Below are 20,244 nucleotides of genomic sequence, written 5' to 3'. Positions count from 1 at the left end.
GTAAAAAATAGTTAAAAAATAATATACCTAGGTACTTAAATTGTATGTTATGGTCCGATTATACAATGCCGTATGTCGTACATTTGCCGTGACATGTAATTATAATCGCAGATGGGTAAGTAGGTATTAACTATAATGAAACTGATTGAGAAGAATGTTTAATTTCTCTGTAATTACAATTGATTGATGTACTTACCAGGTTACCTACTTAACCAGGAATATGAGCCAACTACTAACATCACACTAATGCGTGTTTGCTGCGTTTTGCACGGCCCATTGCATCGGTTAAACCGACTTTTTGCATTCCGGGGATGAATATTGGCTATTTTTCATCCCGAAAAATCAAAGACTTCCTATAGGATTTTTGAAAATCTAATTCATCGTAGGCGAATTCGCTAATTTGGTGCAGAGATAGCTTGCACCCGGAGCTTTTTATCTCAGAAAATCAGAGTTCCCACGCGAAGGGTCCCACAGAGTAGACGGAGTCGCGACTGCCGAGCATCATGAATAGGTCGACCACTGTAACCACCGTCCACCGAGTAGGCACTTAGTTCCGCAGCATGGTCTACCAGCTGGTGAAGCTGTCAGCAGTGCAGCAGCAGCCTATACAGACTATATATCTACATTTAGTATGACGTTCTGCTTCTGACGTCTGTAACACAGTCCATTGACCATTCCGAATGAGTGCGGTGCGCTTTTAGTGCAGTTCCTAACCAAAACATCTTGGACTCGATTCTTTGTGTTTTAGGTAATTGTAAATCAAACCACATCGAAACAGTTGAAAATTATATTTTAATTTCAAAATAACAATGTAGGTATATTACCTAGGTCCTAGACTGTACAAACTTGAAATGAAATCTATGTAAGAATAATAATAATTAAATTTTACGCCTATAGTAACATTTTGTACAAACATGCATAGGTATTTATTTAATACTAGCTGACGACTTCGTTCCGCCTAACAGTCGATTCAAATTTTTTAATTTTTTTTAAAATATCAATTCACTATCAGAAATTCTAAAATCCCCACGATTTAGGACTTCAGTACTTTGCAGCATCAGGATTGAGGAGTTAGGATCCGAAGTTCAATGATGTAGCCTATGCTTGGTACCTAAAATAATTTTGCATCATCCGCAGTTCCTGAAACATTATAGTTTAGGAGTGCTGTACCCTACATCATCAGGGTTGAGGAGTTGGGACTTGAAGTCTCAGAATAAAGTCGTTGCTTGGTACCTACAATATGAATTCACTATGAACACTTCCTGAATCTTGATAACTCAGGCGGGCAGTAACCCTGCAGCATCAGGATTAAGGAGTTGAATCCAGAATTTTTTATGTGACCACCACGAAAACTTTTTTGTTGATTTAAAAAAAATATTTGCAAATCGGTCCAGAAACCTCGAAAAAATCGATGTAGAAAAAAGAACCACCTCATTTTTGACAGTCGGTTAAAAACCGATTACCTTGAAATATTTACGGAACAATTTTTAAAATATCCCCTTTCTAACAAAAAAAGAATGAATGAAATCGGAGTACGCGTTAATGAATTACAACTCAGCATACATTTTAACTTTCATCCCCTCTCCTACGGGAACCATGCTGAATTTCGGGATTAAAAGTATCCTATATTCTTCCTCATAGTATGACCTCAAATCGTACCAAGTTTCATTGGAATCCATTCAGTAGTTTCAGCGTGATGCGCGGCCGTGATACAGACAGACAGACAGATAGACAGACAGACAGACAAAAATGAAAAAAATTACAGTTTTGTGTTCAGTATCGATTATAGAGTGCCCTCGAAAAAAAAATTTCAAAATATCTTCAATGTACAGAATTTGACAATGTACAGTATATATATATATATATATATATATATATATATATATATATATATATATATATATATATATATATATATCAATACTTATAATAAAACTGTAACAGGTCAAATTCTGTACATATATATATATATTGATTAAAAAGGTCTAATCCAATAAAAAAAATATTTATTTATTTATTATAATATAATGCGATACCTATAAATAAAACTAGTCTCATCAGCTAAGTAGGTATATAGCGCATTTTCTACTTAGGTAAGTAATATTCATAATCGACCACTGCTTACTAATCATTATAATGATAATAAGTGTAACAACTGATAGGCATTAGAGAGCTAGTGAGTTGTTAACCTACACACCAGAGAGCTAGTGAGTTGTTAACCTACACACCTACACACCTACATCACAAAATGTCTAAATAATACAGTCATTTTGTTTCCGATTTCGAAGCTAAGTATTATTATACCTAATGTTCTTTCGTCCCTTTTACGAAACACTTAATACTTAGTCGTTATAAATTACAAATGAAGTGTTCGAGCATGTTGAATGTTGAATGTTGAATGTTGAATGTTGAAATTAAATATTTTATTAGGAGTTAGCTACTTAGTTTGATAAATCTCAAAATATTCATGTTCGAGTGATTTTTACCTCAAAAGGAAAAACGGAACCCTTAAAAGATCACTTTGTTGTCTGTCTGTCTGTCTGTACTTTCAGTTGACCTAGAATCATGACATTTGGCAGGTAGGTAGATCTTATAGTTGACATTTGGGGAAAAATCTGAAAACCGTGAATTTAGGGTTAGATCACACAAAAAAAAATTAAATTGTGGTCATGAACTAATAATTGTATTTTCAATATTCTAAGAAAGTTCACTATATCAAGTGGGGTATCATATGAAAGATCTTCACCTGTGCATTTTAAAACAGATTTTTATTTATTTTTATGTATCATAGTTTTTGAATTATCCTGCAAAATGACGAAAAATACGACTTTAATACGGAACCCTCATTGCGCAAGCCTGACTCGCACTTGGTCGGTTTTTATTAAAAGTGGCGTTGTTGGAAAATGACTTCTACGATAGTATGTACTGCGACTGCTCCATGCCGCCCGGCACTGACGGCACAATCATATGTGACTAACTAACTAACTAGCTAGCACGACTCGCTCAACCGCATCACCTAATAGCAGTGTTTTGTACTGAGTAGCCACAGTCGCGTCGTGCTGTGCTGCGTCGTGCTGTGCTGCGAGGTAAGGTAGCAGTCGCAGGGAGGCTGGACAGTGCTGTGCGTCACTTGGGCGACGCGCGACGGTTACAGGTACATGCCGTTGACGAGGTAGTCGGCGTCCAGCGCGAGGCGCGGGTGCGCGCGGCGGCGGCGGCGTGCGGCGCGCGCGCGGCACGCCAGCAGCGCGCCCAGCGACGCCGTCATCAGCGTGCCTGCCAAGTGCCAACACGCGCACTTCAGTGCCCTGCCCACACTACAGATGCTTGGAGTACCGATTACCAAGCGATCCTGCACACTGCACACTGCACACTGAACGTCTCCGATGGCCACTCGCGATACGAAAACGGGTCTGATAGCTGACAGTCCAACTGTGAGGGTGGCCATCGAAGTGTTCCTCACTGTGTGGGGTGTGGGAACCTAGATGTCGCCTGCAAGTAGCTCAGCTGACACTGACAGCTGGTCGACTACGGCAAAGCCGCATCCATCATTGTTACAATTTCAATTGTTACTATAGCAATTGCTACTATAGCAATTGCTACTATAGCAATTGCTACTATGGCAAGTTTAGGGTGTTTTTCCTGTAACCACTATTTCCCAATCCAATCAGAGGTGATTGAACATACAGACCTACTCGTAACCCTGTGCCACTATCGACAGTTGACGTGTGGTTTAAGATGTTCCCAAGAGGATTCCCAAAGTCAATACATAAGTAATCATTTAAAAGAATGCTCCTGAAAAAAGCACATTATTATACACTAGCTGATGCCCGCGACTTCGTCCGCATGGAATTAGGTTTTTTGAAAATCCCGTGGGAACTCTGATTTTCCGGGATAAAAAGCCTATGTCACTCTTCAGGTCTTTATCTATACTTAGTACCTAATCATGCAAAAAATCACGTCAATCCGTTGCACCGTTGCGACATGATTGAAGGACAAACCAACCAACCAACACACTTTCACATTATTTTATAATAAGTGTACTAATTTCAGATGTAGATTATGTAAATGATAAAACTTGTGGATTGAACTGTCAGCACCGCGCCGCCGCGCCGCAGCGCCGCCGCGCCGCAGCGCCGCCGCGCCGCAGCGCCGCCGCGCCGCAGCGCCGCAGGTTTGAGCGAAGCACAGGCAAGTAGTTACCTTACGTAAGTATGGCACAATGTTGACTGTTGAGTTATTGAACATAACAATTGCCGAGTTTCTCGCTGGTTCTTTAAAATGCAATGAATGCTGTTCTGAACCACTGATACATGCATTCGATGATTCTGAAGTAGGTATTTGTAAAAGTTAATTTAAATATCGGTAGGTAGGTAGGTAGGTAGGTAGGTAGGTAGGTAGGTAGGTAGGTAGGTAGGTAGGCAGGCAGGTAGGTAGGTAGGTAGGTACCCAGCACGAGCAGCAGCACGGCGGCGGGCGGGTGCTCGCTGAGGCCGTCGTGCTCGTCCGGCCAGCGCTGCGCCTCCCGCGCCGCCGCCGCCGACGCTGCGCCGGGCCCCGCCGCCGCCGCCGGCGCTGCGCCGGGCCCCGCCGCCGCCGCCGGCGCTGCGCCGGGCTCCGCCGCCTGCAACCACACCGCGCTCCGTGAGTCACCACTTGGGTAAACTAAAGTATTCATTAATATAAGTAAAATTGTCACACTTTTTATGTGAAAGAGAAAGATAATACACTAAGGGCCTGGCCTAATTTTTCTGCAAAATTTAATATCAATATTTAATGCAATGCAAAATACAAAACAGGTAGGCCGAATTCAAAGGGCGCGAGATTTTAGAACGGGATGAACCACTTGTTACTTTAAAAGGCATTTTAGAACCAAAGCATTTAACAATTCAAGAGGACCTACTTAAAAAAATTATTTGAATAAAAAAAATTATTTGAATAAATTTTTTAAAAACGATTTATCTAAGAAGTCAGGAATGCTCACGTTGTCCTTCAAAGCCTTCTTCTTGGTGGTGTTCTCGAGCGGCGCGGACTTGTCCTCGCTCGCGGCGGCGCGCGGCGGCGTGGGCGGCGCGGGCGGCGGCGCGGCGGGCGGCGCGGCGGGCGGCGCGGGGCCCGCACTCAGTTCGAAGCCCTTCTTGGGAGCGTCGCGCAGCGTGTGCTGCTGGCTTGCGTACACCATCGGCATCTCAGGCATCGTCTTCGAGGGCAAGTACAGAGGGAGCTCCTGGAAAAAAGCGGAAGCGTAAAGGGAACCCGCCATTGTGCAGCGCTAAGCAACGTTTATCCTGCACGAAGTTCGGAGTGTATTTGTTGCTGTGATGCTTCATGCACCGTGAACCTCGAACGCACTCTCAGCTGGTAGAAGTGGTGCTGCAGTATGAGATGGAAGCGAGCTAACGTGCCAAAGCATAGATCCCTTATTGGTTTACCCGGCATCGCACGCTACATCGCTCGGCGGCACCGGCATCGCACGCTACATCGCTCGGCGGCACCGGCATCGCACGCTACATCGCTCGGCGGCACCGGCATCGCACGCTACATCGCTCGGCGGCACCGGCATCGCACGCTACATCGCTCGGCGGCACCGGCATCGCACGCTACATCGCTCGGCGGCACCGGCATCGCACGCTACATCGCTCGGCGGCACCGGCATCGCACGCTACATCGCTCGGCGGCACCGGCATCGCACGCTACATCGCTCGGCGGCACCGGCATCGCACGCTACATCGCTCGGCGGCACCGGCATCGCACGCTACATCGCTCGGCGGCACCGGCATCGCACGCTACATCGCTCGGCGGCACCGGCATCGCACGCTACATCGCTCGGCGGCACCGGCATCGCACGCTACATCGCTCGGCGGCACCGGCATCGCACGCTACATCGCTCGGCGGCACCGGCATCGCACGCTACATCGCTCGGCGGCACCGGCATCGCACGCTACATCGCTCGGCGGCACCGGCATCGCACGCTACATCGCTCGGCGGCACCGGCATCGCACGCTACATCGCTCGGCGGCACCGGCATCGACACGCTACATCGCTCGGCGGCACCGGCATCGCACGCTACATCGCTCGGCGGCACCGGCATCGCACGCTACATCGCTCGGCGGCACCGGCATCGCACGCTACATCGCTCGGCGGCACCGGCATCGCACGCTACATCGATCGGCGGCACCGGCATCGCACGCTACACGCTCGCGGCACCGGCATCGCACGCTACATCGCTCGGCGGCACGGCATCGCACGCTACATCGCTCGGCGGCACCGGCATCGCACGCTACATCGCTCGGCGGCACCGGCATCGCACGCTACATCGCTCGGCGGCACCGGCATCGCACGCTACATCGCTCGGCGGCACCTGCCTTGCCGGTAGGGTGGTAGCTGTTGTTTAGGGTTGCTTCAAAACTGCTTTACTCTACGATAGAACCGTCATCTCGGGGCCCATGAACGAAACCAGGCTCAGTGAAACGCAATGGTCGGTTGACTCGGTCGGGGGTTCTGGATCTTTTTAGCGAGTGGATAGTTAGAAGTGACCTTTGTACTGCCACCTCGCTACCACCAGCTGACATTGTTGTACACGACGTAGGCACCTCGTGACTCGTGACTCGTGACTCGTGACCTGCTGACCGGACAGCGGGTGACGGTGTGAGTAGAGACTCGCGCGGCGTGATGACGATAGTGTGTACCGGGTCAGGGCGGGGCGGCGGCACGGGCCAGGCGCGGCGGGGCTCCACGTCGGGCCAGTCCAGGCGCCCGTAGCCCCAGCCGCGCTCTGCGTCCGCACCCTCGCCTGCTGCACAAGTACATGTTTACTGGATGAACAAACGTCAAATGCAACTTTTATAAATATAACATAAGATATCATAGTGTAACATGTAGGTATTTAAATCTTTAATGTTTTTTGTCCTTCGAAATAAAAATACCTAACTTGTTCTTATTTACGTTAAAATAGTTTCAAAAGTCTTAAGTATAAAATGACAATAATTTTGTTATTCTAGATCTTCTAAGTAGATCACTTTTAGTTGTTCTAGATCTGTTCTAGACGCAGAAAACAGCTCCGACAGTTTACACTTTAGTCACTCTTACAAGATGTAATATTTATTTTATTTTATTGGTTTGCCAACAGATGAAAAAGCAGATGAAAAATTACAATGCAGAAAGAAAAAAAAGTGTACATACAATAATTACTGGCAAACCGGCATGCATAAGTGTGCAAGTGCGGGAACACCAGTTACAGGAATATAACACCGAGTCGGTCACACGTGCACTCACCGGGCGGGGGCGGCGGCGCCCAGGCGCGCGGCGGCCAGGGCGGGCGCGCGGGCGGCGGCTCGAAGGCGCCCTCCTGCAGCAGCCCGCCCTTGTGGCTGAAGATGTGCGAGCCGCCCGCGCCGCTCGCGCTCGCTGCAAGCACCAGCCGTAACACAAACAGCTATAATAATATCATGTCGTGGCCGGCATTCATATTACATGGTGGAATTTCATGAAATATTACTAATACTACCATGACATATAAGTGTTTATTGTTTATTTGGATAACCATGTTCCTTTTGTTGAAGGAGCTGTCGTACCTGCGCTGTAGCGGCGCAGCGTCTGCGCCTGCACCAGGCGGTGCGGCCACGGGGCGGCGCCCTCCGCCGCCGCCGAGCCTTCCTCCACACTCTCTTGCAGCTGAATCTGTTCCATCAAACAACAACATTGCACAAGGACAGGAAAGAACGAATTACTAGGGAGTCAAGAAGGCGCCCTGGGAAAGAGCCACCGAGCAAGTACCGAACGGGCGCCCTCCCGCGTTTCGCCCCATATAACCGCGAGGTTGGTGGGGCCATGGGAGGTGGGGGGTTGTTCCATCAAACCATAAGTTCACTAAAAAGTTATTCTTTTAGTAATTTGGCGGGTATAGATATAAACATTAATCACGCCGACAAAGTGGTGAAATGAAATTTTGATAAAATTTTTTTTAGGGTAGCTCCCCTACATGTAAAGTGGGGATGACTTTTTTTTTGTCGTCTATCCCATAGTGTGTGGTATCGTTGAATAGGTCTTTTAAAAATACTGTGGGTGTGGGACACATAATTTTTCATTTTCCAGATTCATTTGTAAAATATGATGTTTTAAAGTTCTATTTTTTATTAAAGTCAAGTGTCCCCTACCCCCTACCTATTTACATGAAGTTTGGACCAGAGGTAGCTTGCATTCCGGGAATTGACAGAGGTATGCAACTTTTTATCCCGGAAAATCAAAGAGTTCACACGGGATTAAAAATCTAAAAAAAAATTGCAACTAGATGATGCCTGCGACTTCGTCCGCGTGGATTTAGATTTTTTCTATAGGTGAGCACATTTCCGGGAATTACCTACTCGTACCTATATACCTGAGATAGGTTATACCCTGTAGGATACAAGTAGCCTATGTGTACCTACACATAGGCTAGTTTTATCCCGAAAATCAAAAAGTTCCCACGGGATCTTTAAAAAACCTACATCTACGCGAACGAAGTTGCGGCCATCAGCTAGTCCCTTAGGTTTTGTGGAAATTACATTAGAAAAAGCATTTTCGCAAAATGTCTTTGTTTTATGTGCAATAATATATTTAAAATAGGCAGGTAAACACAGGTACATATTATATCTACTAGCTGATGCCCGCGACTTCGTCCGCGTGGATGTAGGTTTTCAAAAGCCCATGGGAACTCTTTTATTTTCCGGGATAAAAGAAGGCAGGTCATGCCTGTCGTAGAGGTGATGGCCGTTGGAGCCGGAAAGTCCTTGAGTGGAGACCGCGTAGGTAGGCAAGCATAGTGTGGGACGCCCTCCAGCACGATAGACCGACGATATAAAGAGGCTGGCGGGAAGTGGCTGGATGAGGAAGCCTGAGGACCGGGTGTGGTGGCGCTCTTAAGGGAAGGCCTATGTCCAACAGTGGACGTCCGCAGGCTGATGATGATGGAAAAAATCACGTTGATCCGTTGCACCCCCCACACGTCCCTATCCGCCTTCTCCACTCCTGTCTCGCTGGTGAATAAGTTTGGAATAGAATAGGATTTCGATGGAGTGCGAGGATTTTTGTGAACGGAGTTCAATCATGTAGTCGTGGTTTGGTACAATAGTAAATAGTACAATATTAATTCACCATCAACAGTTCCTAAAAACCCATAGATTAGGAGTGCAGTACCCTGCAGCATCAGTATTGAAGAGTTGGAACTTGAAGTTCAATAATGGTATATATGTTTGGCATCTACAATATTATTTCACAATCAACAGTGGCTTAGGAATGCAATACCCTGCATCATCAGGGTTGAAGAGTTGGGATATGGAGTTGAATCATGAAGTCGTTGCTTGGTAGGTACGTAAGCCAGAGATAGTTTATTCTAAGCGTAACTTTTATACCAATTCAACATCGACTATTCTTTGAAAAGAGCAACCGCCGAGTTTCTTGCTGGTTCTTCTCGTTAGGAAAGGCATTTCGAACCAGTGGTAGATGCATCCGACTATTTGTAAGTACTTGTAAAAGTTTAATCAAATAAAAAAGATTTTTATTTTATTTGATTATTTTTATTCCTAAAATAGCTGATTGAGAAGTTGGGACTTGAAGTTTCATCATGTATAGAACGCGACAGGTCGAGATGGCAATCGGGGTGGGTATGCGCTAAGCCGGTGTGGGGGTGTGCGTGGCGTTCGCGTCCCCAAGCCTCGTAACCCAATTGCCATCTCGACCTGTCGCGTACTATATCTAGTCGTTGCTTGGTAGTGTACCTACCTATAAATTCTAATTTTGACTACCTCCCTGGCACAGTGGTAAGCGCTGTAGCACGGTAATGTTGTAGTCTTATCAATGGGAGGTCCAGGTTCGATTCCCGGCAGTGTCAGTTACGAATTTTATAATTTCTAAATTTCCTCTGGTCTAGTCTGGCTTCGGCCGTGACTAATTACCACCCCACTGGCGAAGTCGTACCACTATGCGATTTAGCGTTCTGGTACGATCCCGTGATCATAGACCGTATGTCTATTCATCTATGCCTAGATAAGTTCGATAAATCGCACACGCCAGCTTAAGCTGAGCTGTACGTTCAAAGATTCCTGTACATTCCGGGTTTCAAGTTAAATGTACCTAATATTGATGATTGTAATGTCTGTAATTCCTAAACTACAAAAATAAAAATATTAAAAAAAACCGACTTCCAAAAACACTACAAAGTAAAAAATAACTTGTGTTTCATACATTCATACACGTGTAGACTGTAGAAACAAAAACTTATTCTTTGGAAGTCGGTTTTTTAACATTTTTATTTTATTTTATTTTAAGCTTGTTAGTGTAAGTAGTTATTGCTTGGTACCTAAAATATCAATTCACCAGCAGCATCAGGATTGAAGAGTTGAGACTTGGAATTCAATAACATAGTCTATGCTTGGCATTTACAATATTATTTCACCAGGAACAGTTCCTGAATCTTTATGGTTTAGGAGTGCTGTACCCTGCATCATCAGGTTAGAGTATTTCGCACTGGGAGTGTCATCGTGAAGCCGTTGCTTGATACCTAAAATATCAATTCACTATCAGAAATTCTAAAATCCCCACGATTTAGGACTTTAGTACTTTGCAGCATCAGGATTGAGGAGTTAGGATCCGAAGTTCAATGATGTAGCCTATGCTTGGTACCTTAATTAATTTTGCATCATCCGCAGTTACTGAAACATTATAGTTTAGGAGTGCTGTACCCTACATCATCAGGGTTGAGGAGTTGGGACTTGAAGTCTGAGAATAAAGTCGTTGCTTGGTACCTACAATATGAATTCACTATGAACACTTCCTGAATCTTGATAACTCAGGCGGGCAGTAACCCTGCAGCATCAGGATTAAGGAGTTGAATCCAGAATTTTTAATGTGACCACCACGAAACCTTTTTTTGTTGATGTAAAAAAAAAATGCAAATCGGTCCAGAAACCTCGAAAAAATCGATGTAGAAAAAAGAACCACCTCCTTTTTGACAGTCGGTTAAAAACCGATGACCTTGAAATATTTACGGAACAATCTTTAAAATATCCCCTTTCTAACAAAAAAAGAATGAATGAAATCGGACTACGCGTTAATGAATAACAACTCAGTATACATTTTAACTTTCGTCCCCTCTCCTACGGGAACCATGCTGAATTTCGGGATTAAAAGTATCCTATATTCTTCCTCATAGTATGACCTCAAATCGTACCAAGTTTCATTGGAATCCATTCAGTAGTTTCAGCGTGATGCGCGGTCGTGATACAGACAGACAGACAGACAGACAGATAGACAGACAGACAGACAAAAATGAAAAAATTACAGTTTTGGGTTCAGTATCGATTATAGAGTGCCCTCGAAAAAAAATTTTCAAAATATCTTCAATGTACAGAATTTGACCTGTTACAGTTTTATTATAAGTATATTGAAATACCTATATAAAAGAAAAAGGTGACTGACTGATTGACTGACTGACTGACTGATCTATCAACGCACAGCTCAAACTACTTGACGGATCGGGCTGAAATTTGGCATGCTGGCTAGCTAACTAGCTATTATGACGTAGACATCTGCTAAAAAGGGATTTATGAAAATTCAATTCAAAATAGGGGTTCGAAATTTGTGTAGCCCACGCGGACGACGTCGCCGGCATAAGCTAGTATAATATAAACACAAGTAAAGCAAAGTAATATAAAAACAATAGGTAGGCATATTTCCGAAACTTTTAATTCTACCTTAATATATTATTATAGTTATATTTTAATCAGGATTATTTTTACCATTGATGTTTTCTCTTAACGCTCGGAGAGACATTTATACATTTAGAGTTTAGACACTGGGAAGGGGGGAAGCCGACATCCTGGTTGGGACTTTTGAGGATATACTTCTAAGAGCATGAGGAACACGTCATGTGCCAAAAATTAAACCTACGTTATTTATTTTGAGGTCTATCTTGACGATTCTTGCCTGTACTTTAAATACCTAACAAGATGCGCGTGTATGTTATTCGAGCGACGTACGCATACTGAAGCGCCGCGCCGCGCCGCTGGGTATGTCGCACTAGCGTCACTGCACTGCGCGTCGCTTCGCTGCGCTTCAAAATATTCTCTCCAGCCGTGCCGCGCGGCAACGCGCAGTGAAGCGCTGTGCAGCGCCGCTCTAGTGCGATATGCGCCATACAAAATGATAGAAATGATATTTTGACGCTCTGTGCCGCGACGTGCAGCTCGCTGAAGCGACGCTTAGGTGCGTACAAACCTAAGTTTTAAAGGAAAAGTTTATTTTCGTCGCACGCGTTGTACACCGCGATGCACTCGCCGCCCACGCGACACTCGAACTGGCAGCAGAGAGCACTGACCTGCGCTGTGGGCGGCGTTGTGGTGGTGGGCGGCGGTACGGGCTCGGGCGGCGGCGGGCAGCCCAGCTCGGGCGCCTCGTCGCTGGCGTCGGCGCACTGCGGCACGCCGTCGCACGCGTTGTACACCGCGATGCACTCGCCGCCCACGCGACACTCGAACTGGCAGCAGAGAGCACTGACCTGCGCTGTGGGCGGCGTTGTGGTGGTGGGCGGCGGTACGGGCTCGGGCGGCGGCGGGCAGCCCAGCTCGGGCGCCTCGTCGCTGGCGTCGGCGCACTGCGGCATGCCGTCGCACGCGTTGTACACCGCGATGCACTCGCCGCCCACGCGACACTCGAACTGGCAGCAGAGAGCACTGACCTGCGCTGTGGGCGGCGGTGTGGTGGTGGGCGGCGGCACGGGCTCGGGCGGCGGCGGGCAGCCCAGCTCGGGCGCCTCGTCGCTGGCGTCGGCGCACTGCGGCACGCCGTCGCACGCGTTGTACACCGCGATGCACTCGCCGCCCACGCGACACTCGAACTGGCAGCAGAGAGCACTGACCTGCGCTGTGGGCGGCGGTGTGGTGGTGGGCGGCGGCACGGGCTCGGGCGGCGGCGGGCAGCCCAGCTCGGGCGCCTCGTCGCTGGCGTCGGCGCACTGCGGCACGCCGTCGCACGCGTTGTACACCGCGATGCACTCGCCGCCCACGCGACACTCGAACTGGCAGCAGAGAGCACTGACCTGCGCTGTGGGCGGCGTTGTGGTGGTGGGCGGCGGTACGGGCTCGGGCGGCGGCGGGCAGCCCAGCTCGGGCGCCTCGTCGCTGGCGTCGGCGCACTGCGGCACGCCGTCGCACGCGTTGTACACCGCGATGCACTCGCCGCCCACGCGACACTCGAACTGGTTGCGGTGGCACCGCCCTGCTGCAACACCACGCGACAAACCATCACACCATCACGTAATTATAATATTATTTCAATTTATTAAATCATGCAATATAATTGTAACACCAACTTTAGTGATCATGATGTCAGGGTCATCTTCATGAAATAGTCAGGCGCTTCATGAAATAGTCAGGCGCTTCATGAAAAGTGGAATTCTACGGTTTAAGTACCTGTACTTATAAGAACTATTTGTGTTTCTCCGCTATTGAGGTGAAAAGTTGCATGTATCACACGATAGCAAAAACTATAATCAAAAGAAAGTAAATACAAGTAAATGATAGCTACAAGGAGTGTGGTGGAGCAGGAGAGGACACAATAGTTATTTACTTGGCAGCGCAGGCGGCGGCGGCGGCTCGCGCGGCGGCGGCGGGCGCGGCGGCGCCGTGCTGCGCGCCGTGGGCGGCGTGCTGGCCGTGCTGCTCGGCGGACTCCTGCACACACACAAGCGTGTCATCATTCCGCTCTAGGGTCTCTTCTCATAGGAACTCATAGTACCCGAGAGACGCTTCTCATTTCAGCAAGGACTTTCTTTTCGTTAGTATAGAATCTGTGACATACCCGGACCCGTAGAACAAACAGACTGCAAGCATCGCTCGTGTGAAACGAGGACAAAGAAAATAAAGTAAAAATGAAAATGTTTTTGATCAAATTATTATTAATCTTCTATATTAAGTACTTGGACGATATTAAGTACTTTGGATGGTCAAATACATATACCACTAAAAAATAGTTCTGCAGCTCGGCGAGGCGGCGGCTCGGCGCCAGCACGCCGCCGCTGAAGTGGCAGGCGGGGAGACGTACCTCAGGCTGGCGAGCTCCCTCTCGTGGTGCGCGAGGCGCTCGCGGTCCTGCAGCTCGGCGAGGCGGCGGCTCGGCGCCAGCACGCCGCCGCTGAAGTGGCAGGCGGGGAGACGTACCTCAGGCTGGCGAGCTCCCTCTCGTGGTGCGCGAGGCGCTCGCGGTCCTGCAGCTCGGCGAGGCGGCGGCTCGGCGCCAGCACGCCGCCGCTGAAGTGGCAGGCGGGGAGACGTACCTCAGGCTGGCGAGCTCCCTCTCGTGGTGCGCGAGGCGCTCGCGGTCCTGCAGCTCGGCGAGGCGGCGGCTCGGCGCCAGCACGCCGCCGCTGAAGTGGCAGGCGGGGAGACGTACCTCAGGCTGGCGAGCTCCCTCTCGTGGTGCGCGAGGCGCTCGCGGTCCTGCAGCTCGGCGAGGCGGCGGCTCGGCGCCAGCACGCCGCCGCTGAAGTGGCAGGCGGGGAGACGTACCTCAGGCTGGCGAGCTCCCTCTCGTGGTGCGCGAGGCGCTCGCGGTCCTGCAGCTCGGCGAGGCGGCGGCTCAGCGCCAGCACGCCACTGCTGAAGTTGCCATGCGCCGTGAACTTGCAGCGGAAGTCCTCGGGCGGGCCGCAGTTGAACAGGTAGCAGCTGCCCGGGCTCTGCAACACACAGCGACACTATATACACACGACCCACCACTGCCACCACTGCCACCACTGCCACCACTGCCACCACTGCCACCACTGCCACCACTGCCACCACTGCCACCACTGCCACCACTGCCACCACTGCCACCACTGCCACCACTGCCACCACTGCCACCACTGCCACCACTGCCACCACTGCCACCACTGCCACCGCGCACCGGGAGGCTTGCGGAACACCTTCGAGTGAACAATTCCATTGTCTACTCACTACTGCCCACTGAATGAATTGCTGTTTGAAAGTCTTATGTGACCCCTGAGCCTTCTCATTGGCAGCAGTGGCTCCGTTACGAGATCATGGCTTCTAATTTGGTTCAAGGTAGCTCTGCAACCTCGTGTAAGTAGTGTGGTCTACTCCGGCTCCGAGCATCGTAAATATAGAAGTGTGCACGACGCGTGGCGTGGCGTGGCGGCACAGGTGGCGTGGCGTGGCGGCACAGGTGGCGTGGCGTGGCGGCACAGGCGGCAGCGCCCGCACCTTCTCCTCGAAGACGAAGACGTCGCAGGCGTCGGTCTCGCAGCACAGGCGCAGACACTCGGCGCGCGCGCCCACGTCCAGCTCGGACAGGTAGCGCGCGCCCATCTCGCGCGACTCCTCCGTGCGGATGATCTTGTCGCGCTGCACGTCGAAGCGCGCCGCGCACGCCGCGGGGTCCAGCTCGCGCGCGCCGCCCGCGCCCGCCAGCGCCGCCGCCAGCGCGCACCGCGCCCAGCACGCCCACCACGCCGCGCGCATCGCACGCTGCCTGCTCGGCGCTCGGAGCGTCATTCGGATCCGCGAAGCTGTTCACGTCGCGTCAGCAAACACGTCGCTGCCAGCTGAAGCCGGCGCCGCGATCGATAGAGTCGCGCATGCGCCGCGCCGCTCGCCACGCCGCTCGCCGCGCCGCTCGCCGAGCTCTGCGGGCCACTCGCTGTACCGCCTCACGCGACATCACATGTACCTCTGCGAAGTCGACGTTGTGAGCAACTCATGTTCAAAATAACGTTGCAACGAGTTGGTTGCAAATTGGCATGTAGTGCAAGCGCGCGATACTAGCTACTGTATACAAGTCCCGCAAATTGCTATTGCGCTGGAACCATGCCTCATTCGTTAAATAATTTCTACGTTAGTATGTATTATTATATATTCTGTGGTTTACCTAAATTACATTAAAACAATTATTTTAACTTTTTTTTTTTTTATACAATAAAACTTAAAGCTAGCCTTATCTAATTACTATATAAATCATGACCGCGTGGAATGGTGCCAAGAATACTGGCTGCATTTCCGCGCTGGACAGCCAGGCTGATCCGCTGCGCAAAAAATGAGCCAGCCCTTCTGTCACCAGTTGAGGCTATTAATCGCGGTGAAATGTCTCGTAAAAATTTTTTAGCACTAAGACTCCATGGCCCCATAATTTTAACTACAGAAATACGTAATTTTTGCCGTAGAATAGGCTACTTGACACTTTTTTAAAGTTGGTCTTAAATGGTTAATATTTGTGCTATTATATCAAAAAAATTAACACTATATTTTTTTGCGCCCTAAAAACTGTAAAACTTTCATTTAAAAATATATTTTTCTTAGACAGGTGAAAACACTGTCGGCCATGTTTGGCTGATAGATTATCTGTGCTCTGACGTCATGCATTTGTAAACAATAGCATAACCTCCCAAAGTTTAATAAACATGACTTCTATACTAGTGTACATGAAAAATATAGTAATTTTCGTTATTTTATCATCCGAGAATGTAAAAAACGCATCGATAAAGACCACAGGAAAGTTGTGGATTAGAGTGCCCAGTGAAATAAATATACGTAACACGCGAAGACTTGCTTAAAGGGATCCTATATGACTAACGACTTCAACCCAAATTTATTTTTGCAAAGATCACTTTGTTGTAATAACTTATTCAATTTATAAAGAGAAAACGATATTTTTTTACGTTTACTATGAGTTTTTAGAAATATATAAAAACTAGCTTATGCTCGTGACTTCGCCCGCGTGGACTTCATAAATTTCAAACCTCCATTTAACCCACTCAGGGGTGGAATTTCAAAAAATTCTTTCCTAGTGGATACCTGCTCTTTACCTACAAAGAACACACCCACCAAATTTCATGTATCTAGGACCAGCTGTTTAGATGTTTAGGCTGTGCGTTGATATATAAGTTAGTCAGGACTCTAAATTTTATATATATGGATACTACGTTAGTCCCCGCGTGACGTAGGGATGACATTTCTTTGTTTACATATTTAATGACGTCACATCATGGCTGACAGCGTTTTCTGCGTTTCAAATAAAAATAAAAACTGTATTTTTTAAAATTGGATTTATAATATATCCATCCTGCGTTTTTAATAATTGTTATTGATATATTTCGTTGTCTTAAGCAAAATACTATAATAAATAATGATTTATTGGACGAAATTAGATATGAGTCAAGTAGCCCATTAGTGTCATAAATTGGTTGGGCAATCTCGTATACCATTATCACCGGTTATCAGTGAGCGCTGCGGCGCGGCGGCGCAGGGCGGGCGGAGGGCGGGCGGAGGGCGGGCGGCGCGCGGCAGTGTGCCCGGCGCCGCAGCCTCGCGACCTCATGTCCCTGTTCTTCAAGTTCCGGAGCGCGGTGAGTACCCGCCGAGTGCGAGGGCCTGCAGCCTGCACCATTCCGCTTGTAGTCGCCGTCCCCGGGCGTCGAGGCCTCCGCGGAGGCCGCGAACTTAGCGATCGCTCGCGGACTCAATAAACCTGATTTAAGCACTTAATTGCATTAATTATTATTAATTAAGTATTTCAACGCTCAATAAATCCCGTGTACTTCATTGGTGCCGATTCGTGAGCAATTCACAGAACCAAGAACCGGCTCGTGTATAACATTTAAATATAGAAAATAGTTTCATATTTGTGCCTTCTGGCCTGGGTGCCTTCTTCTGACTCGCACTTGGCCGATTTTTTCTTGTCGGGCTCGTCTGTGCCACTCGCTCACATTTTCTCAGCACGCTGCACGCACGGTCGAGTTATCTCCGAAAAGCGGGACTGAGCCTGTCCCGCGCGGGACATTTGATTTTGACTTGAAAAATTGGGAGCAACGCTGATGTAGCTGGGGAAGTTCTCGCACACATGACGTCACACATGACGTCACACATGACGTATACAAAAACGAGGCACTTGGCTTTGTTTGTTATGTTTGCCAAGTCTTGCGAGCGAAATGCATTCACACCATTTGCATTGTCGGGACGCGGCGGGCGGCGCGGCGGCGCGGCGGGAGGGCCGTCTCAACGGAGGCTCGGAGCTCACTGCAAAGCCTCACAAAGCATCTCGTCGGCATCGTCTCTACAGTCCCGGCCGTCGTTTGCCTTGGTGGACAGTGGACAGTGGACAGTGGACAGTGGACAGTGGACAGTGCACTGTTGCTCGTTGAGCGTCCGCGTCCGTGCTCACTGCGCCCGTAAATACGGATCTGGATACGAATACCTATGTAGGTAGTTTTACTGTAGATATGTGTTAGAATGTTCAACACGTCACATGTTACATAGGTACATGAGCACCTGTGTTCAACACGTCACATGTTACATAGGTACATGAGCACCTGTGTTCAACACGTCACATGTTACATAGGTACATGAGCACCTGTGTTCAACACGTCACATGTTACATAGGTACATGAGCACCTGTGTTCAACACGTCACATGTTACATAGGTACATGAGCACCTGTGTTCAACACGTCACATGTTACATAGGTACATGAGCACCTGTGTTCAACACGTCACATGTTACATAGGTACATGAGCACCTGTGTTCAACACGTCACATGTTACATAGGTACATGAGCACCTGTGTTCAACACGTCACATGTTACATAGGTACATGAGCACCTGTGTTCAACACGTCACATGTTACATAGGTACATGAGCACCTGTGTTCAACACGTCACATGTTACATAGGTACATGAGCACCTGTGTTCAACACGTCACATGTTACATAGGTACATGAGCACCTGTGTTCAACACGTCACATGTTACATAGGTACATGAGCACCTGTGTTCAACACGTCACATGTTACATAGGTACATGAGCACCTGTGTTCAACACGTCACATGTTACATAGGTACATGAGCACCTGTGTTCAACACGTCACATGTTACATAGGTACATGAGCACCTGTGTTCAACACGTCACATGTTACATAGGTACATGAGCACCTGTGTTCAACACGTCACATGTTACATAGGTACATGAGCACCTGTGTTCAACACGTCACATGTTACATAGGTACATGAGCACCTGTGTTCAACACGTCACATGTTACATAGGTACATGAGCACCTGTGTTCAACACGTCACATGTTACATAGGTACATGAGCACCTGTGTTCAACACGTCACATGTTACATAGGTACATGAGCACCTGTGTTCAACACGTCACATGTTACATAGGTACATGAGCACCTGTGTTCAACACGTCACATGTTACATAGGTACATGAGCACCTGTGTTCAACACGTCACATGTTACATAGGTACATGAGCACCTGTGTTCAACACGTCACATGTTACATAGGTACATGAGCACCTGTGTTCAACACGTCACATGTTACATAGGTACATGAGCACCTGTGTTCAACACGTCACATGTTACATAGGTACATGAGCACCTGTGTTCAACACGTCACATGTTACATAGGTACATGAGCACCTGTGTTCAACACGTCACAATTTACATAGGTACATGAGCACCTGTGTTCAACACGTCACATGTTACATAGGTACATGAGCACCTGTGTTCAACACGTCACATGTTACATAGGTACATGAGCACCTGTGTTCAACACGTCACATGTTACATAGGTACATGAGCACCTGTGTTCAACACGTCACATGTTACATAGGTACATGAGCACCTGTGTTCAACACGTCACATGTTACATAGGTACATGAGCACCTGTGTTCAACACGTCACATGTTACATAGGTACATGAGCACCTGTGTTCAACACGTCACATGTTACATAGGTACATGAGCACCTGTGTTCAACACGTCACATGTTACATAGGTACATGAGCACCTGTGTTCAACACGTCACAATTTACATAGGTACATGAGCACCTGTGTTCAACACGTCACATGTTACATAGGTACATGAGCACCTGTGTTCAACACGTCACATGTTACATAGGTACATGAGCACCTGTGTTCAACACGTCACATGTTACATAGGTACATGAGCACCTGTGTTCAACACGTCACATGTTACATAGGTACATGAGCACCTGTGTTCAACACGTCACATGTTACATAGGTACATGAGCACCTGTGTTCAACACGTCACATGTTACATAGGTACATGAGCACCTGTGTTCAACACGTCACATGTTACATAGGTACATGAGCACCTGTGTTCAACACGTCACATGTTACATAGGTACATGAGCACCTGTGTTCAACACGTCACATGTTACATAGGTACATGAGCACCTGTGTTCAACACGTCACATGTTA

General features: G+C 48.0%; 1 protein-coding gene across 1 annotated transcript; it reads right to left on the bottom strand.

Annotated features, from left to right (window-relative positions):
• Nucleotides 1-1,989: 1,989 nt before the first annotated feature.
• Nucleotides 1,990-18,253, bottom strand: LOC138402673 (ras-associated and pleckstrin homology domains-containing protein 1). The gene is made up of 12 exons (XM_069500247.1): nt 15,234-18,253; nt 14,541-14,710; nt 14,320-14,398; nt 14,077-14,282; nt 13,603-13,706; nt 12,353-13,254; nt 7,575-7,680; nt 7,276-7,407; nt 6,690-6,796; nt 4,985-5,227; nt 4,450-4,624; nt 1,990-3,276 (listed from the first exon to the last, which is right to left on the bottom strand). Exons 1-12 carry the CDS (start codon nt 15,522-15,524, stop codon nt 3,149-3,151), a joined length of 2,643 nt encoding a protein of 880 aa, XP_069356348.1. The 5' UTR covers nt 15,525-18,253; the 3' UTR covers nt 1,990-3,148.
• Between the last annotated feature and the right edge of the window lie 1,991 nt (nt 18,254-20,244).

The sequence above is a fragment of the Maniola hyperantus genome, chromosome 8, assembly GCF_902806685.2.
Source record: "Maniola hyperantus chromosome 8, iAphHyp1.2, whole genome shotgun sequence".
In the NCBI taxonomy this organism is placed as follows: domain Eukaryota; kingdom Metazoa; phylum Arthropoda; class Insecta; order Lepidoptera; family Nymphalidae; genus Maniola; species Maniola hyperantus.
This window is presented reverse-complemented; position numbering and strand designations above follow the sequence as displayed.